General features: G+C 46.2%; 1 protein-coding gene across 1 annotated transcript in view; it reads left to right on the forward strand.

The window, feature by feature from the left end:
- The window catches only part of ACACB (acetyl-CoA carboxylase beta), a 120,686-nt gene that overhangs the window by 70,632 nt on the left and 24,583 nt on the right, over positions 1-25,471 (forward strand). Inside the window, exons 23-37 of the mRNA XM_043901552.1 lie at positions 186-274; positions 367-491; positions 2,003-2,116; positions 2,283-2,396; positions 2,984-3,073; positions 4,836-4,954; positions 6,494-6,631; positions 7,660-7,759; positions 7,864-7,971; positions 10,109-10,165; positions 10,404-10,445; positions 11,766-11,981; positions 13,726-13,881; positions 14,698-14,901; positions 22,822-22,977. Of these exons, the coding sequence (XP_043757487.1) occupies positions 186-274; positions 367-491; positions 2,003-2,116; positions 2,283-2,396; positions 2,984-3,073; positions 4,836-4,954; positions 6,494-6,631; positions 7,660-7,759; positions 7,864-7,971; positions 10,109-10,165; positions 10,404-10,445; positions 11,766-11,981; positions 13,726-13,881; positions 14,698-14,901; positions 22,822-22,977 (1,828 nt within the window). The remainder of the gene's footprint in view (positions 1-185; positions 275-366; positions 492-2,002; positions 2,117-2,282; positions 2,397-2,983; positions 3,074-4,835; positions 4,955-6,493; positions 6,632-7,659; positions 7,760-7,863; positions 7,972-10,108; positions 10,166-10,403; positions 10,446-11,765; positions 11,982-13,725; positions 13,882-14,697; positions 14,902-22,821; positions 22,978-25,471) is intronic.

Raw genomic sequence — 25,471 nt, forward strand, 5'->3', positions numbered from 1 at the left:
AACTCCAGGAGTTGGGGATGCACAGGGAGGCCTGGTGTGCTGCGGTCCATGGGGTCGCAAAGAGTTGGACACGACTGAGCAACTGAACTGAGCTGAACTCCTTTTTCAAGTCTTGAAAGTCCTGCTGGAGACAACAGGCACCCCAGGACATGGAGCTGATCACTCAGCGGCCTTCTCCTCCCCAGGTACCGCAGTGGGGCCCGCGGCTACATGAAGGCAGTGGTGTTGGACCTCCTGCGGAAATATTTACTGGTTGAGCACCATTTCCAACAAGGCAAGAGTCACCACCCCAGGCACTGGTGATGAGTCCACGGGGGCAGGAGGGGCCAGGAGCCTTACCCCACATGGCTTCTTGTCCCCCTGCAGCCCACTACGACAAGTGTGTGATAAACCTCCGGGAGCAGCTGAAGCCAGACATGCCTCAGGTGTTGGACTGCATCTTCTCCCACTCGCAGGTCGCCAAGAAGAACCAGCTGGTGATCATGTTGATCGTAAGCAGGAAAAGTCATCCTTTACCTAGAGTTGGATTGGGCTCCACTGACTTTCCCTGGAAAGATTCTGGTAGCCGGATTTTAAAATACTTCATACCAAACTTGTCTTGGGTCTCTCCTCTCTTATTTATTCATTTGGCCACGTTGCACAGCCTGTAGGATCTTCCCTGACCAGGGATTGAACCTGGGCCATGACAGTGAAAGCCTGGAATGCTGACCTCTAGGCCACCAGGGAACTCTCGAGTCTTTCCTCTCTTAGAAAACCACTAGCCTGGCCGTTGGACAGTGCCTGCATTCCGTGCTGTCCTTGGAGGCACAGGCCAGGGGAATGATAGAGACTAATGTCACCACCATTTGATAACAAAAAGGAAATCAGAATTTGGGAGGGAGAGAAGGTTGAGAATAACTTCCCATGAGATTTATTCAACACAGACCTGCTTGTGTGTTTGTGTGTGTGTGTGTATGTGAAATGTTAACACGTTAAACAAATTTTCTGATTATAGAAACAAAATGTGGGCTCATTCTAATTAGGGACATGTAGAAGCAGAGGTAGTAAAGAATGACCCCCCCCCGGCCCCACCATCTGGTGACTGCCTGCAGAATGGCCTGGTGCGGGGGTCGGGGCGTGGCGCCCAGGTATTCAGGGTCCCAGCAGTCACTGTTCTGTCTTAGTGGGTATTGAGGGAGCATCGACTCTGAGCCTTTCCTAAACCCTTCTTGCATTTAGGGCATAAGAGTAGATGCAAAGACTGGTCGCGCCTAGCCCTGGTCTCCAGCAGATAGGTCCCTTGTTCCAGAAGCGGAGAGGAGGGTTGCCCATAGGAACCAGCATCCCTGCCTCATTGGCAGGTTTCACCTCTGTATCTTCTCTCTGGCAGGATGTCTCCAGGCCCTAGATACTCCCCCCTGCCAAGGCTCCTAGAGTTGGCTTGCACACCCTCACTAGAGCCTCACATAGCCCTTACTCTTTGTTCATACCTGCTTTTATTTTCCCTCATCCCTCTTCTCTGAAACTGAGCCCCTTAAGTCAGGCAGTGACGTGCAGAGGAAAGAGTGAAAGGGCCTAGGGATAAGAGAGCCTTGGGTTCAAATCTGGCTCTGCCTTGCATGGGCTTGGTAGCCTGGGGGCAAGGCACGTTGCCTCTCCGAGCCTCAGTTTTCTCATCTGTAAAATGGGAATCATATAATAACTCATCAGTGGGTGAAGGGCGTTTGCGGAAATAAATGGAAAGGGTCTAGCTGCTTGCCCGGCCACAGTAAATGCCTGTTTCGTGCTGGCCAGTAATAGTAATGCAAGCAGAGACTTGGTTCTGTTTTCCCTCGTGCCAGGAATTTAGGGCATGTTTTGGGGTGGATGCATGGGTGAGTGAAAATGCAGTGGAGGGTTTATGTATTAGACTGTGGAGGTTGGCTGGGGAAGCTGGACCCCCAGCCAAGGGCCAGTGAGTGCTGGCCCATCTCCTTCTGGTGGAACAGAAGACCCCCTTGGATCTTGTTTCCGTCCCCCAAAGGATGAGCTCTGTGGCCCTGACCCTTCCTTATCTGATGAGCTGACCTCCATCCTTGACGAGCTGACTCAGCTGAGCAAAAGCGAGCACTGCAAGGTGGCCCTCAGAGCCAGGCAGGTAGGTGGCCGGCTGTGGTCCCTGCCGCGCCTGGCGCTCAGGTGCTGCCGTCCACCCCCACGCCCAGCCCCCTGCACGCACAGCCCCTCTGCTGCAGGACCGACCCTTGGCGTCTTCCCTGCGAGGATGGCTCACCCCAGCCCCTCCATCCCCTCCTCCCCCGCAGGTCCTGATCGCCTCCCACCTCCCCTCCTACGAGCTAAGGCACAACCAAGTGGAGTCCATTTTCCTGTCTGCCATCGACATGTACGGCCACCAGTTCTGCCCGGAAAACCTCAAGGTGAGGCCGTCTGCATCCTTCCACGTTGCACAGAGCACACGCTATGGCCCAGGTGGGGCCTGGGGGTGGGCAAGAGGGCTCTCCCTGCCCTCATGGGCTGGCGCTCGGGTGCAGAGCACAATCACCAGCACCCGTGGTTTAGTTCAGCGTGGCCAGGGCTGCGCGAGGGGACCCAGGGGCAGCTCTGGGAGAGGTTGGGTCCTGCAGGATGGATGGAAGGCAGCAAGGCTCTCTCCGGAGGCATGATGTTAAAACTCCATGTGTGATAGAGCTTATTGGAAGCTGCGAGCACTCACGTGACTGGGTCTTGGCTTCATTTTCCCAGGGCCCCCTCCTCACCCCCTAAATCTGCCTCATTCACAAGCTTCCAGGCACCCCTCCTTGTCTAGAGCTGGGAGCCCTGGGAACAGTCACCCTAGAACTGCCTGCACATTCAGATCTCACGGGCCTAGGGCCTGGGCAGCATTTTGTGATAACAACACAACCAACCTCTCTTCCCTGCCACTATCCCTCCCCTTCTCTGACTGCTGGTTGGAACTTGTTAACGTTCCCCTTCCCTTCTTTATTTCCCTTTCCATTTCCTGTAGAAGTTAATACTCTCAGAAACAACCATCTTTGATGTGCTGCCCACTTTCTTCTACCACGCTAACAAAGTGGTTTGCATGGCATCCTTGGAGGTAAGTAAGTGAGAGGTCCCTGGAACAGCTTCAGTACTGACCAGTGCCGGTCCTGGCATCCGCTGCCTGCACTCCACATGCCTGACCCTGGGCCATGTGCCTGGCAAACATGGTCTCAGTGTTTTCTCTCCAAGGTAGGTCTTTTTACTTACACCCATCTCATGGAAAAGGGAATGGAGGCTCAGAGAGGTGAAGCAACTTGCTCAAGGTCACACAGCTAAGAAGTGACAGAGCCAGGATTTATATCAAGTCTATCTTGGTCCAATAGCTCAGTTGGTAAAGAATCTACCTGCAATGCAGGAGACCCCAGTTTGATTCCTGAATCGGGCGGATCCACTGGAAAAGGGATAGGCAACCCACTCCAGTATTGTTGGGCTTCCCCTGTGGCTCAGCTGGTAAAGAATCCACCTGTAATGCGGGAGACCTGGGTTCAATCGCTGGGTTGGGAAGATCCCCTGGAGAAGCGAAGGGCTACCCACTCCTGTATTCTGGCCTGGAGAATTCCACGGACTGTGTAGTCCATGGGGTCACAAAGAGCTGGACATGACTGAGTGACTTTCACTTCACTGTCTTAGTCCACAGTTCTTGCTGGTAACCCCAGATACCTTGTGTGTTATTCCAGCCTCCTCTGGGCCAGGCATAGTTAAATACTAACCCCCCAAGGGCCAGGTCCAAGGCACTTCATCTAAACTTTTAGTTCCTTGAGCAATGAATTATGGCAACATGTGAAAGTTGTCTACCAGGGAAGCTCATTAGAGACTGAGTGTCCAGAATTTTATTGGGTCTGGCCACATAAACACCTTCTGCTTGGCACATACCAAAATTCCAAACTCCCAGGAAGAAAGCATATGCTCAGCATAAGTCATACTGTTTGCTTGGTTAATGCAAGGCCAACCATCCTTATCTAGGAATGGTGGGAACCCTCCCCACATCCAAGTTCTCACATGCTAGCCAAGGGCCAGCCTTGCAAGCAGGAATTTCAAAGGATAGCAGTTAATCCCCAGATTCCCTATCCAGTTAAAAAATTCCCAATGCTTAGTCTCCAGAACCATGCCATTCAATATGGCAGCCGCTGGCCACGTGTGGCTTAGGATGTGGCCGGTCTGATTGAAGCTGTGCTCGAAGTGTAGGATACACAGTGGATTCCAAAGACTTAGTATGGAAAAAGAATGGAAAATATCTCAATTTTTAAAAAATTAATTGCATGTTGAAATGATAATATTTTAGGTGTTGGGGATGAAATAAGGTATGTTATTAAAATCATCTTTACCTGTTCCTTTTAAGTGTCTACTAGAAAATCTCAAATTAATTCAAAACTGCCTCCATGGCCTGTGTTATATTTCTATTGGACAGCATTACTCTAGAGCAAGAGTCAGCAAACTATAGTCTGTGGATCACACCTGGCCCCTTGCCCAGTTTTGTAAATAAAGTTTTATTGAAACACAGCCCCACCCACACATCTACATGTTGTCCATGGCACAAATTCGTGCCTCCTATAGTGAGAGCTCCGTCAGAGTCTTTACCACTGGACCATCAGGGAAGTCCCTACAGTAGCAGAATTGAGTAGTTGTGATTTGTGATAAAGATGATATATTCCACAGAAACCTAAAATATTTACCATCTGGTCTTTTGCAGAGAAGGTAGCATCCTGAAGAGTGAGCACATTTACTCTTCACTGCTTTAGGGATCATATTTCGGGCTTGTTTCTGGGACCCGCCAATCTGGGTTTTCTCAGGTGCAGTCTGTGCTTCTGTTTCATTAGGTTTATGTGCGAAGGGGCTACATTGCCTATGAGCTAACCAGCCTGCAGCACCGCCAGTTCCCGGATGGCACCTGCGTGGTGGAATTCCAGTTCATGCTGCCCTCCTCTCACCCAAACCGGTATACCGACCTGGGGAAGGGGGTGGCTTATGTTTCTTTTCTCCCAGACCACCGTAGTCCTGTCTCTGGAGGGACCCAGCAGGGATGTCTGGAAACCACTCGGGAGACATTAGGCACGCCATTCCCCAGCCTGGCATCTCTCCACACCTCCATTCTCTCTTCTGTAGTGTGGAGATAACCCCGTGCCTTCCTCCTAACTCTGCACTGTCTGGGCTGGTAGCCGCTACCTATGGGATATTGAAATTAAAATACATCAAAACTAAATAAAAAATTCAGGTCCTCAGTCACACCAGCTCATGTGTGACTTGTGGCTGCCATATTGGACATTGTGGTTCTAGAACATTCCATCACCACAGAAAGTTCTCCTGGACAGAGTTGTCCAAGACCCTAATGAAGAATGAGGCACAGACAGCATTTAGGTCCATGCCCAGCACACAGAAAGTTGATGAATATTGAGGATCCCTTCGATGATTGTGACAGATACTGTTATTACTGTCCGATGGGATGACGTGTGTTGGGCCCTATGCTAAGTGCTTCCACACACTACTTTATTCAGCTTTATTCTCCATCCCACAAAATAGAGATTGTCAGCTTTGCCCAGTTTAGAGAAAAGGGGACTGACTAGGGGACTGGGATCATTTTGGGATCTGTGAGAGATGTGGTATAAGAACTTTGGAACTTGTCCCCCCCTGAGGAGGCAGTCTTTGCCTTTGTTTGTGTATTTATTTGGCTGCACTGGGTCTTAGTTGCGGCACAAGAGAGCTTCAGTCTTCGTTGTAGCATGTGGGGTCTTTAGTCGTGGCATGCACACTCTTAGTTGTGGCATGTGGCATCCAGTTCCCTGACGAGGGATCGAACCCAGGCCCCGTGCCTTGGGAGCACAGAGTCTTAGCCACTGGACCACCAGGGAAGTCCCAGAATTCTTTGCCTCTGGAGTTCTTTGTTGCAGCAGTTCAGCGCTGTTAGGAAAGAAGGCTAGGGTGGTCACCCACACTTTGTTTCTGGGAAGAACCTACATGAGTGCCCCGGTCATGGTTGTGACCCTTAGTATGTATAGGCGCATGGCATTATTATCAGCCAGGGAGGCACTGAGGACCCTGGAGGGCTTCCTTGACCATCTCAGGCCCTCGCTGTTGCTGTTGACTAGAAGGGCCAGGAGCTTACCTGGGACCTGTGGCCTCAGCTGCCCCACGGCCCTGCTCTCCCAGGCCTCTGGGAAGGTCACAGGGGTGACATCTCACCTCCTGCCCCCCCAGCAGAGCCTGACTGGACCCTCCACACCTGTGTCTGTAGAACCAGGTGCATTGTGACCATAGGGGAGGTCAGGTGAGAGACCAGCAGGACTGAGGGCCAGGCCCCTGGTGCTCTGTGCATGGCCAGAGGGGGATCTCTCCCGCTTTCCACCTCCGATTCTAAGCCCCCCTCTTTCAGAAGACTCTGATGCGGGGCTGGCTCACCGAAGCTTCCAGGGCAGGAACAGCTTTTGGGGCCAGATCTGCAGGCGGCTACCTCACCCCCCACCTCCCACCCCCCCTGCAGGATGACCGTGCCCATCAGTGTCACCAACCCGGAACTGCTGAGACACAGCACGGAGCTCTTCATGGACAGTGGCTTCTCCCCCAAGTCCCAGCGAATGGGGGCGATGGTCGCCTTCCAGAGATTCGAAGATTTCGTCAGGTACCCAGCGGGGTTCAGTCTCCCCAGAACACCCCAACCACAGGGCTTGAGCGAGCTTCTCCTGAACCCCTGTTCATTGCACACAGGTGGGGGTGCCCTAGACACACGGCACAGTGAGTTAATAATAATAATAGAACAATATAGCATCAAAAGTGTGAGCTTTCATGTCAGCGCCTCCTGCTTTTGAATACTGTCACACCCTGCCTCTTGACTCTAAGACTCTGAACAAATGATTTCTCTCAGTACCTTTGTTTTCTCATCTGTATAAGGGGCACAAGAGAACGACTTACCTCATAGGGTCACCATGTATGTTAAATGAGATAATTCATTAAAAATATTGTATGTAAACAGTTGTTAGTATGTAGATAACATGCTCAAAAATGTCAGTATCATGGCCCTTTTTAAAAATATTTATGTACGTATCCAACTGTCTCGGGTCTTAGGTGCGTCACGCAGGGTCTTAGGTTGCAGCACACGGACTCGCTAGTTGTGGGACACAGGCTCAATATTGTGATGCGTGGGCTCCACAACGTGTGAGATCCTAGTTCCCTGACCAGGGATCAAACCCGCGTCCCCTGCAAGGCGGATTCTTAACCACCGGCCCACCAGGGAAGTCTCCATTGCCCTTCTCAGCCTGCCCCTGTATATTATGCATCGTGCTTAGATTATCTCGTATCTTCACAACAGCCTTGGGAGGTGTAGGGGTTACTTTTGTTATCCTCAGTTGACTCAGAGAAGTGAGATGAGCTTGCAGGAGTCTCCCAGCCAGTAAAAAGGGGACCCCAGCCATGCCCCCAAAGTATCGGGACCCTTTCTTTTACTCACCATCTCAAACCACATAGGCTCATTCTTGTTTTGGGGAAAGACCCCATCACCAGTACCTCGGACCTAGTCAGGAACCACAGGAGCTCTGCACAGACTTGGATGAGCTTGCAGCCTGGTGGTTGGGAAGGAGGGAGGGTCTGGGTCTGACCCACGACCTCGTGGGGCAGCGGCCCCTGAGCCCTCCCTCTCTGCCCGCACCCCAGGAACTTTGATGAGGTCGTCTCCTGCTTCACCAACGTGCCCAAGGACACCCCGCTCTTCAGCAAGGCCCGGGATTCCTTATACTCCGAGGACGACACCAAGGTGAGTGTCTGAGCAGGGAGCCAGCCGGGCAGGGGCGGGCTGGGGCCCCGGGCCCTTCTACTTGGTTTTCTTGGCGCCCCCCCCCCCTTGGTTTTCTGTCCCAGAGCCTCCGAGAGGAGCCGATCCACATCCTGAACGTGGCCCTCCAGTACGCGGACCACCAGGAGGATGAGCAGCTGGTGCCCATTTTCCGAACATTTGTGCAGTCCAAGGTACGCTGGGCAGCCTCTGGTTCTGGTTCCCTGAGAAGGAGGAGGGCTGTCTTGGGGAGGTGTCCATGTGCCCGAGTTCTCTTAAGAGCTTCAGAGTCTCAGGCCTGGCTGCCCACGCTGGCTCTGCTTTGCCAGTGACCTTGGGCAGAGGAGGCTGAACAGGCCAGAACTTCGGCTTCTCCCCCCAGTAACACGGGGGTGGCATTTCTCTCTCCCTGGGAGTTGCCGTAATAAGATGACACAGTGTATACACTACCTTATGTGGATGACACAGTCAGTAAATAGTTTTGGAATTTAGGGCAATGTTTTCATTGGGATAAGCCAGAAAACTCACGATTTATTTATTTGTTTTTGGTTACACGGGGTCTTTGTTGCCATAAGTGGGCTTTCTCTATCTGTGGACAGCGGGGGCAGCTCTCTAGCTGTGGTGCTTGGGCTTCTTGTTGCAGTGGCTTTTCTTATCACGGAGCACAGGCTCAAGGGCGTGAAGGCTTCAGTAGTTGGGGCACACAGGCTTAGTTGCTCTGCGGTGTGTGAGATCTTCCCCAACCAGGCATCAAATCCGTGTACCCTGCATTGGCAGATGGATTCTTTACTGCTGGGCCACCAGGGGAGTCCAAAACTCCCAATTTTAAAATGGTCACTAACATTAACAACCATGTATGCTAATAACTGGGTTGGTTTTATAAACATGTGTTGTCATGTATAATAATGTGTGTGTATATATATTTTAATAGCTGTATTGAATGTAATTCATGTACCATACCATTCCTCCATTTAAAGTATACAGTTCAATGCTTCTTGGTACCTTGGTACCAAGAGTACCTTGGTCCTCTTTTCTGCAGTTTGGTTTTCCTTAGTTTCAGTTTCCCATGGCTAACTGTAGTCCAAAAACATTAAATGGGAAATGCCAGAAATAAGCAATTTGTCAGTGTTAAGTCATGTGCCATTCTGAGTTGCTCTGAGGAAGTACTGCACCACCCTGCTTGGTCTGACTCAGATGCGGCTCATCCCTTTGTCCAGCGCATCCGCCGTTTGTCACATAGCAGGTGGCTGGGTCATCCCATCAGTTGTCATGGTTTTGCAGTAGTTATGTTCAGTCACCCGTATTTTACCTAATTATGCCCCAAAGTGCAAGGGTAGCGATGTCGGCAATTCAGATATGCCGAAGAGAAGCCATAGGGTGCTTCCCTTAAATGAAAAGGTGAAAGTTCTTGACTTAATAAGGCAGGGAAAAAAACACATGAGTTGCTAAGATCTACAGTAAGACTGATTCTTCTAGCCATGAAATTGTGAAGGAGGAAAAAAGAAATGTACCCTTAAACTGCGAACATTATGGCCGCAGTGAGTGATAACTGCTTAGTTAAGACAGAAAAGGTATTAAACTACAAGAAAATATTTTGAGAGCCCACAATCAAACAACTTTTATTACAGTAAATGGCTATAATTTTTCTATGTGGTTAATGTCCTATTGTGGGCTTTCCTGGTGGCTCAGATGGTAAAGAATCTGCCTACAGTACAGAAGACCCAGGATTGATCCCTGGTTCAGGAAGATTCCCTGGAGAAGGGAATGGCAACCCACTCCAGTATTCTTGCCTGGAGAATTCCATGGACAGAAGAACCTGGTGGGCTACAGTACCTAATTTGTAAATTAAACTTTATTGTAGGCATGTATAGAAAAAAAAAAAACCAGCCTAGTATATATAGGGTTTGATATTATCCATGGTTCCATTCATCCACTGGGGACCCTGGATCATATCCCTGGTCAATAAGGAGAGACTACTAATATATTCATAGAGTTGTGTAACCATCATTATGATCATTATATTTTAGAACATTTTTACCACCCCCACCAAAATACCCTATACCCATTAGCAGTCACCCCATTTTCCCTCAACCCAACACCCTTTCCCCTGCCCTCGGGAACCACTCTACTTTCTGTCTGTAAATTTGCTCATTCTGGGTGTTTCCTATCAATGAACTAAGTGGAAATTCATACAATGTGAGGCCTTTGGGGACTGGCCTCTTTTACTCGGCGTGTTTTCAAGCTTCATCCAGGTAGTAGTAACATGTATCAGGACTTCATTCCTTTGTGTGACCAATATGATCCCATTGTATGTTTGTTTTTTTAATGCAGAAAAACATCCTTAGGGAGTGTGGACTCCGAAGAATCACATTCCTGATTGCCCAAGAGGTCAGTCCAATGCTCAGCGCATTTGAGTTCTTCACATTCTTCAAGAATCTGTGCCATTTATTTGAAGTTTGTTCTGTAGGTTGGGGTGGGAAAGATCAATAGCTAGAGGAGAGATGGCTTTCCAAATGATTTGTTCTAGCAGTGGACTGGGTAATGCTTAAAAATTGTAAAACAAGTCTATAAATATTTAAATGAATCTTGCTTGACTTAGTTGTCTTTCATACGTCTTTTTTTGCAGAAAGAATTTCCCAAGTTTTTCACATTCAGAGCAAGAGATGAGGTATGGTGAAGAGCAATGAAGTGGTTCTCTCTTCCCTGGGACCTTTGATATTCAGGAAGACTATTGTTCCCAGTCCTTATGATCCCTGTATTCTAGAAGTGCAACTTAAGTGCAGATTCCATCCTTCCTCTGGGCTGGTATTTCCAGTGAGAGCCCCGTGTTTGTTTGTGGGCCTCAGACCTCACGTTTCCCACCCTTTCAGCCTTTGCTATACACGTTTCTGTCTCACCTGGAGAATTTTTATACTTGCTGCTATAACTCTGTAAGACAGGTCTCCCAACCTTTTTTGCTTATATTCTTCTAGAACAGTGGTTTGCAAACTATGGCTTGCAGGCTGGCTCCCTGTTTTTTAGGGGTTGATAGGTTGGTTTTTGTTTTGTTTTTTTGGCCATGCCACACATGGCTTGTGGAATCCTAGTTCCCTGACCAGGAAACGAACCCAGGCCCCCTGCAATGGAAGCACAGAGTCTCAACCACTGGACCGCCAGAAAATTCCCCAGCCCCCTGTTTTTATAACCAAAGTTTTGATTGGGACACAGGTCATACTCATTAATCTCTTTCTGCCTCTGATGGCTTTCTGACTCCAGCAGTAGAATCAGGCAGAATCGAGTACAGTCAGCCCTCCATGTCTGCAATTTCCACAGTGGATTCACCCAACCACAGATGGAATCTCTGTGATTGGTCTTATCCACAGATGCAGAACTCATGGATTCAGGAGTCAGACTGTGGTTGTGACCAACTGTATACTCCATCTGTTCTCTGGCCTTTTGAGAAAAAGTTTGCTCATCGCTGTTCTAGAACAGGCGGTCTTGTTCCCAGCACAGACCCAGCCTCCAGCAAACAGTATTTTAATCTATCCAGAGCCTCACTTTACTACTTAAGACCCATCCTTCCTTTAGCATCTTCAGTTAAAACTCTAGCATCATCAGTCACTTCCTTCTAGGGACCCATCTCCGCAAGGAAACCAGGGCTTAGGGACTTCTCGAGAAGTACTCTGTGTCGTGGCTCATAGAAAACAGCCTGGCGGGCTGGCAGGTGCTGGGGACTAACTGGGCTCCCCCAGGGCTGAGAGACTTGTATCAGCACAAGACTGCATGCTCGTGGACCTTCCTCTCGGCTGGACCTTCACAAAATCTCTAATCTCCAATCTCTTGAGTTCACGGTCAGAAGACACCATGACTGCCTCATTCCTGAGCACTAAACCCGCAGCACCAGGAGGCGTGTAGGGCAGGGCATGGATCAAGCGGGCACTCCACCTCAGTGTCCAGCTCCACATGTGTCTGTGTGTCTGTCTGTTTTCTCTCCCCGGTCGGCCCGCAGTTTGCAGAAGATCGCATCTACCGTCACTTGGAGCCGGCCCTGGCCTTCCAGCTGGAGCTCAGCCGGTTGCGAAACTTCGACGTGACTGCCTTGCCCTGCGCCAACCACAAGATGCACCTGTACCTGGGCGCTGCCAGAGTGAAGGAGGGCGCAGAGGTCACGGACCACAGGTTCTTCATCCGGGTCATCATCAGGCATTCGGACCTGATCACCAAGGTCGATGTCAGCGGGTGCTTGGGTCTCCCCCTGAGCTTGTCCCTCGGGGGCCGGTCCCACCGGGGCTGAGTCCCACTCGGGGCAGGGTCTGGGCTGCATGCGGGGACCACAGGGTGAACGGGGCACCCACAGCCCTGGTCTTGTGACCGACAGTCCAGTCTAGAGGGGACAGGAGGTAGATAGTGGCTTCTTTTCACGGGGTAACATGCTGATTCTTTCTTCCGTCAGAGAGAGGTGTCTGCATGAGAGAATCAGGAAGATAGAAAAGAAAGATCCTGGTTTGTTAAGGGGATTTTTTTGAATTTGCTGATTGAGTGTGTCATCATGTCCCATTGTTTCTTGCATTTACAAAAGTAATTCACAAATATCCTGTGAAGATTGCAAACAATACTGAAAATACTTCCAAAAATCAAGGAAGGACTTCCCTGGTGGTTCAGTGGTTATGACTCTGCTTCCAATGCACAGGGCACAGGTTTGATCTCTGGTTGGGAAACTAAGATCCTACATGCTATGTGGCTTGGCCAAAAAAAAAAGAAATCAGTGGCTTCTCTGGTGGCTCAGTGGTAAAGAATCTGCCTGACAATGCAAAAAAAGAAATCAAGGTAAAGAACCCAGAATCCTGCCACTCAGGGGTCAGCCCTGTTGGTGACCCTTTGTCGGCCTCATTCCATGGAATTGGGTTGTAGGTATAATGTTACAGATGGGAGCTCAGGCTGTACGTACCATGTAAAGACTTGGTTTTTACTGTAGACCTCCTTTTATGTTAATGAAGATGATTTCCTCCCTGCAGTTCCCCAGCGTGGCGGTATCACATGTATGTAACCTTTTTAAGGAATCCTCTAGGGATGAATGCTAAGCTAATCTCAGTGTTTTACTGCCTCAGGTGTTCTAATAGCTTTTATGATTATCTGGGTTAAGTGCAAGTCTCTCTGTCATGTCCGACTCTTTGTGACCCCATGGACTATATGGTCCATGGAATTCTCCGAGCCAGAATACTAGAATGGGCAGCCATTCCCTTCTCCAGGGGATCTTCCCAACCCAGGGGTCGAACCCGGGTCTCCTGCACTGCGGGCAGATTCTTTACCAGCTGAGCCCCCAGGGAAGGCCAACAGACCGGGAGATGGTTGCCATTGAAAAGATGGTTTGTCTGTCACTCACAGATCCCAAGGGGAGGGGGCACTCTGTATCATGGGGACCACGTGGGGAAGTGCAAGGGCTGCTCAGGAGGCCGTGGGAGCGGGGCTTTGTGGACAGGGGCCTTTATTGTGGGTTTCGCAGGAAGGACCAGGTGAGGCAGGTGGGCAGGCTTGGCAGTGGCTGACTTGAGTGATTTCAGCAGGCTCTGAACATAGGGGCTGTCTCTAGTTGTCTGATGCCTGGCCCTGGGGTGATATAGGGCCCGAGGACAGTAGCCTGGAGCGTGAGCCTGATGAGGAGTAGTGGGGTGTGGACTGTGGATTGGTTGGATTGGTTGGTTTGCCTGAAAAGCGGGCTCATGGGAGAGTTGTTTACAATATCTTGGAAGAGACTGTAAGACCCCTCTGGGGTCAGCACAGCAGAAAACACAGAAAATAAAAGAGGTGCAGTGTACACGAGACGGCCTTGGACAGCCCTTTGCTTCCAGTGGTGGGGCTCTGGGGTCTTACCGGGCACACCTTTCGGAGGAAGGGCTATTCCCCCCTCTCTCTGACTCTCTGAGCCCTGCACCCCTGACCTTAGCGGCTGCCCCCTCCCGCTTTGACAGGAAGCATCCTTCGAGTACCTCCAGAATGAGGGCGAGCGACTGCTCCTGGAGGCCATGGACGAGCTGGAGGTGGCGTTCAACAACACCAGCGTGCGCACCGACTGCAACCACATCTTCCTCAACTTCGTGCCCACCGTCATCATGGACCCCTCCAAGGTCTCCCCTCGGCAGGCGGGGCTCTCACCAGGCTCTGGGGGTTCACCTTCCCTGGGGCCCTCCTGCTTCGGGGTATTGTCTCCCGGTGTTTGCAACCCAAGTTGCAAGGTGCATACATGTGTGTCTGAACCTCGATTGCTGCAAGTGGAGCACAAAGCTTCCATCAATTAATTCTAGAGCCATATTCCAGCCACCCCCCTGAGGACTGTCCCTAAGGATGTTCCCCCTCCATAGGCATGCTTCACTTTTCAGGAAACATGGATGCCCAGAATGTCCTCTGCAAAACACAGTTTTGGCCTCTCCCTGGTTCCAGTCTCTGCTGTGGGCTGCCTGTGGGCGGGGGAGGGGAGTGAGAACCTGAGGTCTGAGGCTCAACCATCCTCCACGGCTGGTTCCTCCATGGCTGGTTCCTCACGAGCGGGCAGAGTTTGTGGTGGTGATTCTGGGATGAAAGAAGTCCTTTCAGTCCATCAGCTTGGCATGTGGGGGGTGCAGAGGCTCATGCTGACTCCCCAGCTCCATCAGTTCATGTCATTCCCAGAAGAGAAAATGCCTGAGTTTCCTCCTCTGTCAGTGGGGGACAAAAATGCTAGCCTCTCTGGGAAGTTGTGAGGACAGAGTGAGGTACTGAGTTAAGTCAAAGATGCCTTTGCTTCTTATCAGCTAACAGTGATACACGCAATGTATTACTGTGCTGTATACGTGCAGTGCATTTTGCATTCGGTATATCTCACCATTCTGTCATCATCAGAGCTAGAACTGTTATGAGTGTGCGCAGTTTAGGTTCTGAAATTGAACCGCTGTGGTTTGCGGCAGATCGAGGAGTCAGTGCGGTCCATGGTGATGCGCTACGGCAGCCGGCTGTGGAAGCTCCGCGTGCTGCAGGCTGAGGTCAAGATCAACATCCGCCAGACCACCACCGACAGCGCCATCCCCATCCGCCTCTTCATCACCAATGAGTCAGGCTACTACCTGGACATCAGCCTCTACAAGGAAGTGACCGACCCCAGATCTGGAAACGTAAGGCTGGGCTGGGTCACCGAAGTCGAGTCAGAGTGGAGGCCCAAGCCTTTTCTCCGCGTCCGTGGGTCTGTGTCTGTTTCAGAAAAGTTCATTTGTGTCATATGTTAGAGTCCACATAGATGTGATACCATGGGTACCTTTCTTTTTTTTTTTTTTTTTAATTTTTTTATTAGTTGGAGGCTAATTACTTCACAACATTTCAGTGGGTTTTGTCATACATTGATATGAATCAGCCATAGATTTACACTTATTCCCCATCCCGATCCCCCCTCCCATCTCCCTCTCCACCCGACTCCTCTGGGTCTTCCCAGTGCACCAGGCCGGAGCACCTGTCTCATGCATCCCACCTGGGCTGGTGATCTGTTTCACCATAGATAGTATACATGCTGTTCTTTTGAAACATCCCACCCTCACCTTCTCCCACAGAGTTCAAAAGTCTGCTCTGTATTTCTGTGTCTCTTTTTCTGTTTTGCATATAGGGCTATCGTTACCATCTTTCTAAATTCCATATATATGTGTTAGTATGCTGTAATGTTCTTTATCTTTCTGGCTTACTTCACTCTGTATAAGGGGCTCCAGTTTCATCCATCTCATTAGGACTGGTTCAAATGAATTCTTTTTGACGGCTGAGTAAAATTCCATGGTGTATATGTACCACAGCTTCCTTATCCATTCATCTGCTGATGGGCATCTAGGTTGCTTCCATGTCCTGGCTATTATAAACAGTGCTGCGATGAACATTGGGGTGCATGTGTCTCTTTCAGATCTGGTTTCCTCAGTGTGTATGCCCAGAAGTGGTATTGCTGGGTCATATGGCAGTTCTATTTCCAGTTTTTTAAGGAATCTCCACACTGTTTTCCATAGTGGCTGTACTAGTTTGCATTCCCACCAACAGTGTAAGAGGGTTCCCTTTTCTCCACACCCTCTCCAGCATTTATTGCTTGTAGACTTTTGGATAGCAGCCATCCTGACTGGTGTGTAATGGTACCTCATTGTGGTTTTGATTTGCATTTCTCTAATAATGAGTGATGTTGAGCACCTTTTCATGTGTTTGTTAGCCATCTGTATGTCTTCTTTGGAGAAATGTCTGTTTAGTTCTCTGGCCCATTTTTTGATTGGGTCATTTATTTTTCTGGAATTGAGCTGCAGGAGTTGCTTGTATATTTTTGAGATTAATCCTTTGTCTGTTTCTTCATTTGCTATTATTTTCTCCCAATCTGAGGGCTGTCTTTTCACCTTACTTATAGTTTCTTTTCTGGTGCAAAAGCTTTTAAGTTTCATTAGATCCCATTTGTTTATTTTTGCTTTTATTTCCAATATTCTGGGAGGTGGGTCATAGAGGATCTTGCTGTGATTTATGTCAGAGAGTGTTTTGCCTATGTTCTCCTCTAGGAGTTTTATAGTTTCTGGTCTTACATTTAGATCTTTAATCCATTTTGAGTTTATTTTTGTGTATGGTGTTAGAAAGTGTTCTAGTTTCATTCTTTTGCAAGTGGTTGACCAGTTTTCCCAGCACCACTTGTTAAAGAGGTTGTCTTTTTTCCATTGTATATCCTTGCCTCCTTTGTCAAAGATAAGGTGTCCATAGGTTTGTGGATTTATCTCTGGGCTTTCTATTCTGTTCCATTGGTCTATATTTCTGTCTTTGTGCCAGTACCATACTGTCTTGATGACTGTGGCTTTGTAGTAGAGTCTGAAGTCAGGCAGGTTGATTCCTCCAGTTCCATTCTTCTTTTTCAAGATTACTTTGGCTATTTGAGGTTTTTTGTATTTCCATACAAATTGTGAAATTCTTTGGTCTAGTTCTGTGAAAAATACCGTTGGTAGCTTGATAGGGATTGCATTGAATCTATAGATTGCTTTGGGTAGAATAGCCATTTTGACAATATTGATTCTTCCAATCCATGAACACGGTATGTTTCTCCATCTGTTTGTGTCCTCTTTGATTTCTTTCATCAGTGTTTTATAGTTTTCTATGTATAGGTCTTTTGTTTCTTTAGGTAGATATACTCCTAAGTATTTTATTCTTTTTGTTGCAATGGTGAATGGTATTGTTTCCTTAATTTCTCTTTCTGTTTTTTCATTGTTAGTATATAGGAATGCAAGGGATTTCTGTGTGTTAATTTTATATCCTGCAACTTTACTATATTCATTGATTAGTTCTAGTAATTTTCTGGTAGAGTCTTTAGGGTTTTCTATATAGAGGATCATGTCATCTGCAAACAGTGAGAGTTTCACTTCTTCTTTTCCTATCTGGATTCCTTTTACTTCTTTTTCTGCTCTGATTGCTGTGGCCAAAACTTCCAACACTATGTTGAACAGTAGTGGTGAGAGTGGGCACCCTTGTCTTGTTCCTGATTTCAGGGGAAATGCTTTCAATTTTTCACCATTGAGGGTGATGCTTGCTGTGGTTTTGTCATATATAGCTTTTATTATGTTGAGGTATGTTCCTTCTATTCCTGCTTTTTGGAGAGTTTTAATCATAAATGAGTGTTGAATTTTGTCAAAGGCTTTCTCTGCATCTATTGAGATAATCATATGGTTTTTATCTTTCAATTTGTTAATGTGGTGTATTACATTGATTGATTTGCGGATATTGAAGAATCCTTGCATTCCTGGGATAAAGCCCACTTGGTCGTGGTGTATGATTTTTTTAATATGTTGTTGGATTCTGTTTGCTAGAATTTTGTTAAGGATTTTTGCATCTATGTTCATCAGTGATATTGGCCTGTAGTTTTCTTTTTTTGTGGCATCTTTGTCAGGTTTTGGAATTAGGGTGATGGTGGCCTCATAGAATGAGTTTGGAAGTTTACCTTCATCTGCAATTTTCTGGAAGAGTTTGAGTAAGGTAGGTGTTAGCTCTTCTCTAAATTTTTGGTAGAATTCAGCTGTGAAGCCATCTGGTCCTGGGCTTTTGTTTGCTGGAAGATTTTTGATTACAGTTTCGATTTCCTTGCCTGTGATGGGTCTGTTAAGATCTTCTATTTCTTCCTGGTTCAGTTTTGGAAAGTTATACTTTTCTAAGAATTTGTCCATTTCATCCAAGTTGTCCATTTTATTGGCATAGAGCTTCTGGTAGTAGTCTCTTATGATCCTTTGTATTTCAGTGTTGTCTGTTGTGATCTCTCCATTTTCATTTCTAATTTTGTTAATTTGGTTCTTCTCTCTTTGTTTCTTAATGAGTCTTGCTAATGGTTTGTCAATTTTGTTTATTTTTTCAAAAAACCAGCTTTTAGCTTTGTTGATTTTTGCTATGGTCTCTTTAGTTTCTATTGCATTTATTTCTGCCTTAATTTTTAAGATTTCTTTCCTTCTGCTAACCCTGGGGTTCTTCATTTCTTCCTTCTCTAATTGCTTTAGGTGTAGAGTTAGGTTATTTATTTGGCTTTTTTCTTGTTTCTTGATGTAAGCCTGTAATGCTATGAACCTTCCCCTTAGCACTGCTTTTACAGTGTCCCATAGGTTTTGGGTTGTTGTGTTTTCATTTTCATTCATTTCTATACATATTTTGATTTCTTTTTTGATTTCTTCTATGATTTGTTGGTTATTCAGAAGCGTGTTATTTAGCCTCCAGGTGTTTGAATTTTTAACAATTTTTTTCCTGTAATTGAGATCTAATCTTACTGCACTGTGGTCAGAAAAGATGACTGGAATGATTTCAATTTTTTTGAATTTTCCAAGACTAGATTTATGGCCCAGGATGTGATCTATTCTGGAGAAGGTTCCGTGTGCACTTGAGAAAAAGGTGAAGTTGCTTGTTTTGGGGTGAAATGTCCTATAGATATCAATTAGGTCTAGCTGGTCCATTGTGTCATTTAAAGTTTGTGTTTCCTTGTTAATTTTCTGTTTAGTTGATCTATCCATAGTTGTGAGTGGGGTATTAAAGTCTCCCACTATTATTGTGTTACTATTAATTTCCTCTTTCATACTCGTTAGTGTTTGCCGTACATATTGCGGTGCTCCTATGTTGGGTGCATATATATTTATAATTGTTATATCTTCTTCTCGGATTGATCCTTTGATCATTATGTAGTGTCCTTCTTTGTCTCTTTTCACAGCTTTTATTTGAAAGTCTATTTTATCTGATATGAGTATTGCGACTCCTGCTTTCTTTTTGTCTCCATTTGCATGAAATATTTTTTTCCAGCCCTTCACTTTTAGTCTGTATGTGTCTCTTGTTTTGAGGTGGGTCTCTTGTAGACAGCATATATGGGGGTCTTGTTTTTGTATCCATTCAGCCAATCTTTGTCTTTTGGTTGGGGCATTCAACCCATTTACATTTAAGGTAATTATTGATAGGTGTGGTCCCGTTGCCATTTACTTTGTTGTTTTGGGTTCACGTTTACACAACCTTTCTGCATTTCCTGTCTAGAGAAGATCCTTTAGCATTTGTTGAAGAGCTGGTTTGGTGGTGCTGAATTCTCTCAGCTTTTGCTTATCTGTAAAGCTTTTGAGTTCTCCTTCATATCTGAATGAGATCCTTGCTGGATACAGTAATCTAGGTTGTAGGTTATTCTCTTTCATTACTTTCAGGACGTCCTGCCATTCCATTCTGGCCTGGAGGGTTTCTATTGATAGGTCAGCTGTTATCCTTATGGGAATCCCTTTGTGTGTTATTTGTTGTTTTTCCCTTGCTGCTTTTAATATTTGTTCTTTGTGTTTGATCTTTGTTAGTTTGATTAATATGTGTCTTGGGGTGTTTCGCCTTGGGTTTATCCTGTTTGGGACTCTCTGGGTTTCTTGGACTTGAGTGGCTATTTCCTTCCCCATTTTAGGGAAGTTTTCAGCTATTATCTCCTCGAGTATTTTCTCATGGCCTTTCTTTTCGTCTTCTTCTTCTGGAACTCCTATGATTCGAATGTTGGGGCGTTTCACAGTGTCCCAGAGGTCCCTGAGGTTGTCCTCATTTCTTTTGATCCTTTTTTCTTTTTTCCTCTCTGCTTCATTTATTTCCACCATTTTATCTTCTACCTCACTTATCCTATCTTCTGCCTCCGTTATTCTACTCTTGGTTCCCTCCAAAGTGTTTTTGATCTCATTCATTGCATTGTTCATTTTTAATTGACTCTTTTTTATTTCTTCTAGGTCTTTATTAAACAATTCTTGTATCTTTTCAATCTTTGTCTCCAGGCTATTTATCTGTAACTCCATTTTGTTTTCAAGATTTTGGATCATTTTTATTATCATTATTCTAAATTCTTTTTCAGGTAGATTCCCTATCTCCTCCTCTTTTGTTTGACTTGGTGGGCATTTTTCATGTTCCTTTACCTGTTGGGTATTTCTTTGCCTTTTCATCTTGTTTAGATTGCTGTGTCTGGAGTGGACTTTCTGTATTCTGGAGGTCTGTGGTTCCTTTTTATTGTGGAGGATTTACCCAGTGGGTGGGGTTAGACGATTGGCTTGTCAAGGTTTCCCGGTTAGGGAAGCTTGCGTCAGTGTACTGGTGCGTGGAACTTGATTTCTTCTTTTTGGAGAGCAATGGAGTGCCCAGTAATGAGTTTTGAGATGGGTCTATGTGTTAGGTGTCACCTTGGGCAGCCTGTATGTTGACATTCGGGGCTATGTTCCTGTGTTGCTGGAGAATTTGGGTATGTCTTGCTCTAAAACTTACTGGCTCTTGGGTGGTGGTTGGTTTCAGTGTAGGTATGGAGGCTTTTGGACGGTCACTTATTGCTTAAAGTTCCATGTAGTCAGGAGTTTTCTGGTGTTCTCAGGTTTTGGGCTTAAGTTTCCTGCCTCTGGATTTCAGTTTTATTCTTCCTGTAGTCTCAGGACTTCTCCAACTATACAGGACTGATAATAAAACTTCTAGGTTAATGGCGAAAAGATTCTCCCCTGTTAGGGACACCCAGAGAGGTTCACAGAGTTACATGAACAGGAGAAAAGGGAGGAGGGAGATAGAGATGAGCAGGAGGAGAAAAAGGGGGACTCAAGAGGAGACAGACAGATCTACGCAGCTGTCTGTTCCCAGAGTGTTCTCCGTATCTCAGACACCTACAAGGATTCACAGAATTGGATTGGGAAGAGAAGGGGAAAGGAGGAAATAGAGGTGTTCTGAGGTAGAAAACAGAGAGTCAATATTGGGAGAGAATAATCTTCGGTTTAAAGATAGGGCTTCTCTTTTTTTTTTTTTTTTTTGGTAAGGTTATAGTGTAGTGAAAATGAAAATGAAGAGTAGTAGAGGAGTACTAGAGGACTTTAAAAGAAATAAGAGAAAAAGAAAAATAGAAAATAAAAGAGAAAACGGAAAGGAAAAAAAAGAAGAAAAAAGAAAAAGAAAAAAAAGAAAAAAAAACAAAAAAAAAGAAAGAAAGAAAAAAAAAATTTTTTTCCCCCTAATTAAAAAAATCGTAAAAATCTATGTAAATGAAAGTTAAGGAGTAATGGGGGAGTAACAGGGAATTTTAAAGGAAAATAAAAGAGACAAAATAAAAAAGAAAAAATATAAAAAGAAAAAAAAAATTTTTTTTTTTTTCCTTACTTAGAAAAAAAAAAGTAAAAATATATCTAGGAGTTTCTCTGGAGCTGCTGCGGTCAGTGTGGGTTCGGCTCAGTTTCAGATAGCTCCTCGTTCCAGCTTACACTTCTCGATATCTACAGGGCCCTTCCGGTGAAGTCGGTGTTTTCTACAGGGATTTTAATCTGTTGCACCAGTCCCTTCTGAAGCGGTTCCCTTTGTTTATTTGGCTTCTGTTTGCCGGTCTCTTCAGAGCCTCATTTCCGCCCTGACACAGGCGGGCGGAGGTGGACTCTTATTCAGTTAGCTAGTTCCGTTGCGCTGCTGGGAGGGGCTGACGCTGCGGGGATGGGCTGGCGCTGTGGGGCGGGGCTGGCCCTGCGGGGAGGGGCTGGCGCTGCGGGGCGGGGCTGGCCCTGCGGGGCGGGGCTGACGCTGCTTTCTCCGTCTGCGCTGCTCAGGCTCCCGGCTGTTCCATATGGAGCGCGCCCCGCGCTGCGCTAGGTTCCAGCCCTCGGGTGTTACACAAAAGCGCGGAAGGAAAAGCTGCGCCTGCTCTCTGTGCCTTCCCCGTCAGAGCGGTCCAGGCAGCGAGGGGCTTGGTGGGCGCACTCTCCCCAGGTGTGGCGCGCCCCCTCCCTTCAGCGGACCCAGTCTCAGTTTCCGCCGGCGCCAGTCCGGCGTGCGCGCCTTCCGCCCTCCGCGTCCCCAGCCCCAGTCCCCGCCCGCGCCGGTCGGGTGCCTGCGCCCTGTGTCTCGCCGCGACCTTCCCCTCCCCCCTGCCTCCTGCCTCCGGCGGGGCTGGGCGGGTCTGCAGCCTGCGACCTCTTCTTGGGACTTTCTCCGTCCCTTTGTTCTGCGAACGGCCGGCAGTGTGTTCCGGCCCGTTAATTTTCTCTCTTTTGGTCTCCCACAGTTCAAGTTGGCACCTCACAGAAGCTCCCTCCGATTGACCTCAGGGCACTCAGGCCCGGACCCTAGCCCAAGCAAGGCCGCCTAAGACTCCCTTCCCGGGCCGGGTCTCCGTCCTTAGCTCTTTTGTCTCACTTTTTATCTTTTATATTTTGTCCTACCTCCTTTCGAAGACAGTGGTCTGCTTTTCTGGGCGCCTGATGACCTCAGCTAGCGATCAGAAGTTGTTTTGTGAGGTTTGCTCTGCATTCAGTTATTCTTTTGATGAATTTGTAGGAGAGAAAGTGGTCTCCCCGTCCTACTCCTCCGCCATCTTGGCTCCTCCCCACCCCCCCATGGGTACCTTTCTGACTTACTCCACTTAGTATGATAATCTCTAGGTTCATCCATGTTGCTGCCAATGGCATTATTTTGCTCTTTTTTTTATGTCTGAGTAGCATTCCCTCTTTGCATTTTCACTGAGGAGCAGGAAGAAATAAATTGAGCAGGAGCGTGGTTCTCTGAGACTTGCCTCCCTCACTCTCTGTTTTTCTCTCTTTCTGGTCCAGATCTTGTTTCATTCCTTTGGCAACAAACAAGGCCCCCAGCATGGGATGCTGATCAACACTCCGTACGTCACCAAGGATCTGCTTCAGGCCAAGCGATTCCAGGCCCAGTCCCTGGGTACCACCTATGTGTATGACTTCCCAGAAATGTTCAGGCAGGCAAGTCCTGGGGCTGAGACTCAGCACCGCCCGGGGTCCCCCTTTAGAGACTCCACCAGCAGCCACAACCTCCATCCTCAGTTACTTTTCTAAAGACCTCACTCTAAAAAACAGTCTTCGTGAACGAAAAGAAACTATCACTGGGAATGACTTCGTAGTATATTTTCCTAAAATAAGACTTATTTTCATCCCAGTCATAAAAAGAATATAGTATAGAAACTTTGGACAACAAAGGAGAGGGGAAGGAATAAAAAATAACTCCTAGTTTCATATACTAAAGACAAATTGTTTACCATTTCCTCCTGGTCTTGTTAATTCTTATATTTAGTACCTGCTATAAACCAGGTACCATTTTAAGGGTGGCTGGACCATGAGGAAGAGGATGGGGTCACTACCTTTGAGGAATTTTAAAAAAAAAAATGTTTTTATGTTTTGATGAATTTTGACGTATACACTGGATACAGAATATATACAGGATATTTCCTTCAAGTATGTTTTCTATGCCTGTATTTTTTTACATAGAAGGGCCTTTCAAGGAGACTGAACACACTGGCATTGGTGACGAGGATGCCTTTGTACATCCTCTCTGTGGCCTCGTGTGTGACGTTCATGAAACTGAGGCCGCGGACTTCTGCTGTAGACAGGAAGGCAGCAGTGTACTTTAAGCATGAGAGATGCGGGGCAGTAGGAAAAGCTGCTATTTAGGGTCAGGAAGTCCTGGGCTTGAATCCCAAATCTGTCCTTTGCTTCCTGTGTGTTCCCAGGTAAGCTCCTTCACCTCTAGGGGCCTCTCTTTTCTCCTTTGTAAAATGAGAATATTATTAGTACCTACCTCCCAAGGTTGTAGTAAGAAATACATATTAAGTATTCACTAGAGGCTATTTTAATAAATGGAAACTTTCATGATTAAGAATGTTATTGTCTGTATCTTTCTGCCTTGTGGACATCATGGGCCACAAGAATAAGAAACAGACACATCAAAAATAAATCCATCCACTTTTCTTTTAGATAAAGAAAGAGTGCTGTGGACTACCCATAAATTTGAAAACAGATGGAAAGGAAAATTTCCCAGAAAGTACATCTTATCAAAACTAACTCAAGAAGAAATAGAAAATATAGATTATAAGCATTAGTGAAATTGAATTACTCCATCTATTCCACCTGTTTTTTAAAAATTGGAGTTCTTGATCAATGCATTAAAATAAGAAAAAGAAATAAAAGATACAAGAATAGAAAGAAGCAAAGTGGTGTTTCTTGTAGATGATAAAATGCCTATACAAGTAATCCAAGAGGATTTAAAGAACCAGCAAGATAATATAGCAAGATTACTAGATACAAGTGCATGCTTACTCATTCAGTCGTGCCTGACTGTGCAACCCCATGGACTGTAGCCCACCAGGCCCCTCTGTCCATGAGATTTTCCAGGCAAGATTGGAGTGAATTGCCATTCCCTTCTCCAGCTAGATTAGTATACAAAAATTAATTGTGCTCTCATAGACAAGCAATAATTCTAGAATCTAATTGGAAAAATGCTGTTTACAATATTAAGATCAACTCTAAAGTTTCCCTAAGAATAAATTAAAAAAACATAAAAGGCCTTTACGGAGGAAATTTTGAAACTTTATGGAAGTACTTTAAGCCTAAATAGAGAGAGGTATATCATGCTTATGAATGATGGGAAGATTCAATATTGTAAAGTTAATAGTTCCCCTCATAATAAATTCAGTATAATTCTGGAGTTTTGGGTGCAACTTAAAAGTTCATAGGAAAAGTAAAAGTTTGTTAATAGCAAAAGAAATTTTGAAAAAATAATCTGGAGTACTTGTCTTAGCCATCCTTTAAAATAAGTCACTATTTCCAAGCAGCTGTACTTACTGTAATCATAATATTATTGTAATGGAGCTAAACAGATAGACCAATAGAACAGAATAGAGTCTAGAATCAGACCCACTCCTAAGCAGAGCCTTGACAGAATGTAGAGATGGAATTGTGAATGAAGGGGAATACATCTCACTAAAAGATACAAAGAGATTTATTTTTTTTAACAAAGAGATTTTTATCTAATTGGGAAAATAAATTTTTATTTCTACCTCATCTGGTATACAAAAATAAATTTCAAGAAAATTAAAATCACTCGGAGTGAGTTAAAAGCATAAGCACAGGAAAGCCCCATAAATTTGACAACATTAAAATTTAAAAGTTATTTATGTAAAAACATCCCAGGTTGGGGTACCCAAACCTGGTGCTCTGGGACAACCCAGAGGGATGGGGTGGGAGGGGAGTTCAGGATCGGGGGACACATGTACATTCATGGCAAAAACCACCACAATATTGTAATTAGCCTCCAATTAAAATAAATAAATTAACTTTTAAAAAAAAGACCCCAGCTTGGGAGAATATGTTTCGATGTCTGTTACCGGCAAGAGATTAGAGCAGTATTGTGTAAGAGAAACTTCAATCAACATATTCTAAGGTGCTTACCTAACTGACAATC

This window comes from Cervus elaphus, chromosome 5 (assembly GCF_910594005.1).
Source record: "Cervus elaphus chromosome 5, mCerEla1.1, whole genome shotgun sequence".
Classification (NCBI taxonomy): domain Eukaryota; kingdom Metazoa; phylum Chordata; class Mammalia; order Artiodactyla; family Cervidae; genus Cervus; species Cervus elaphus.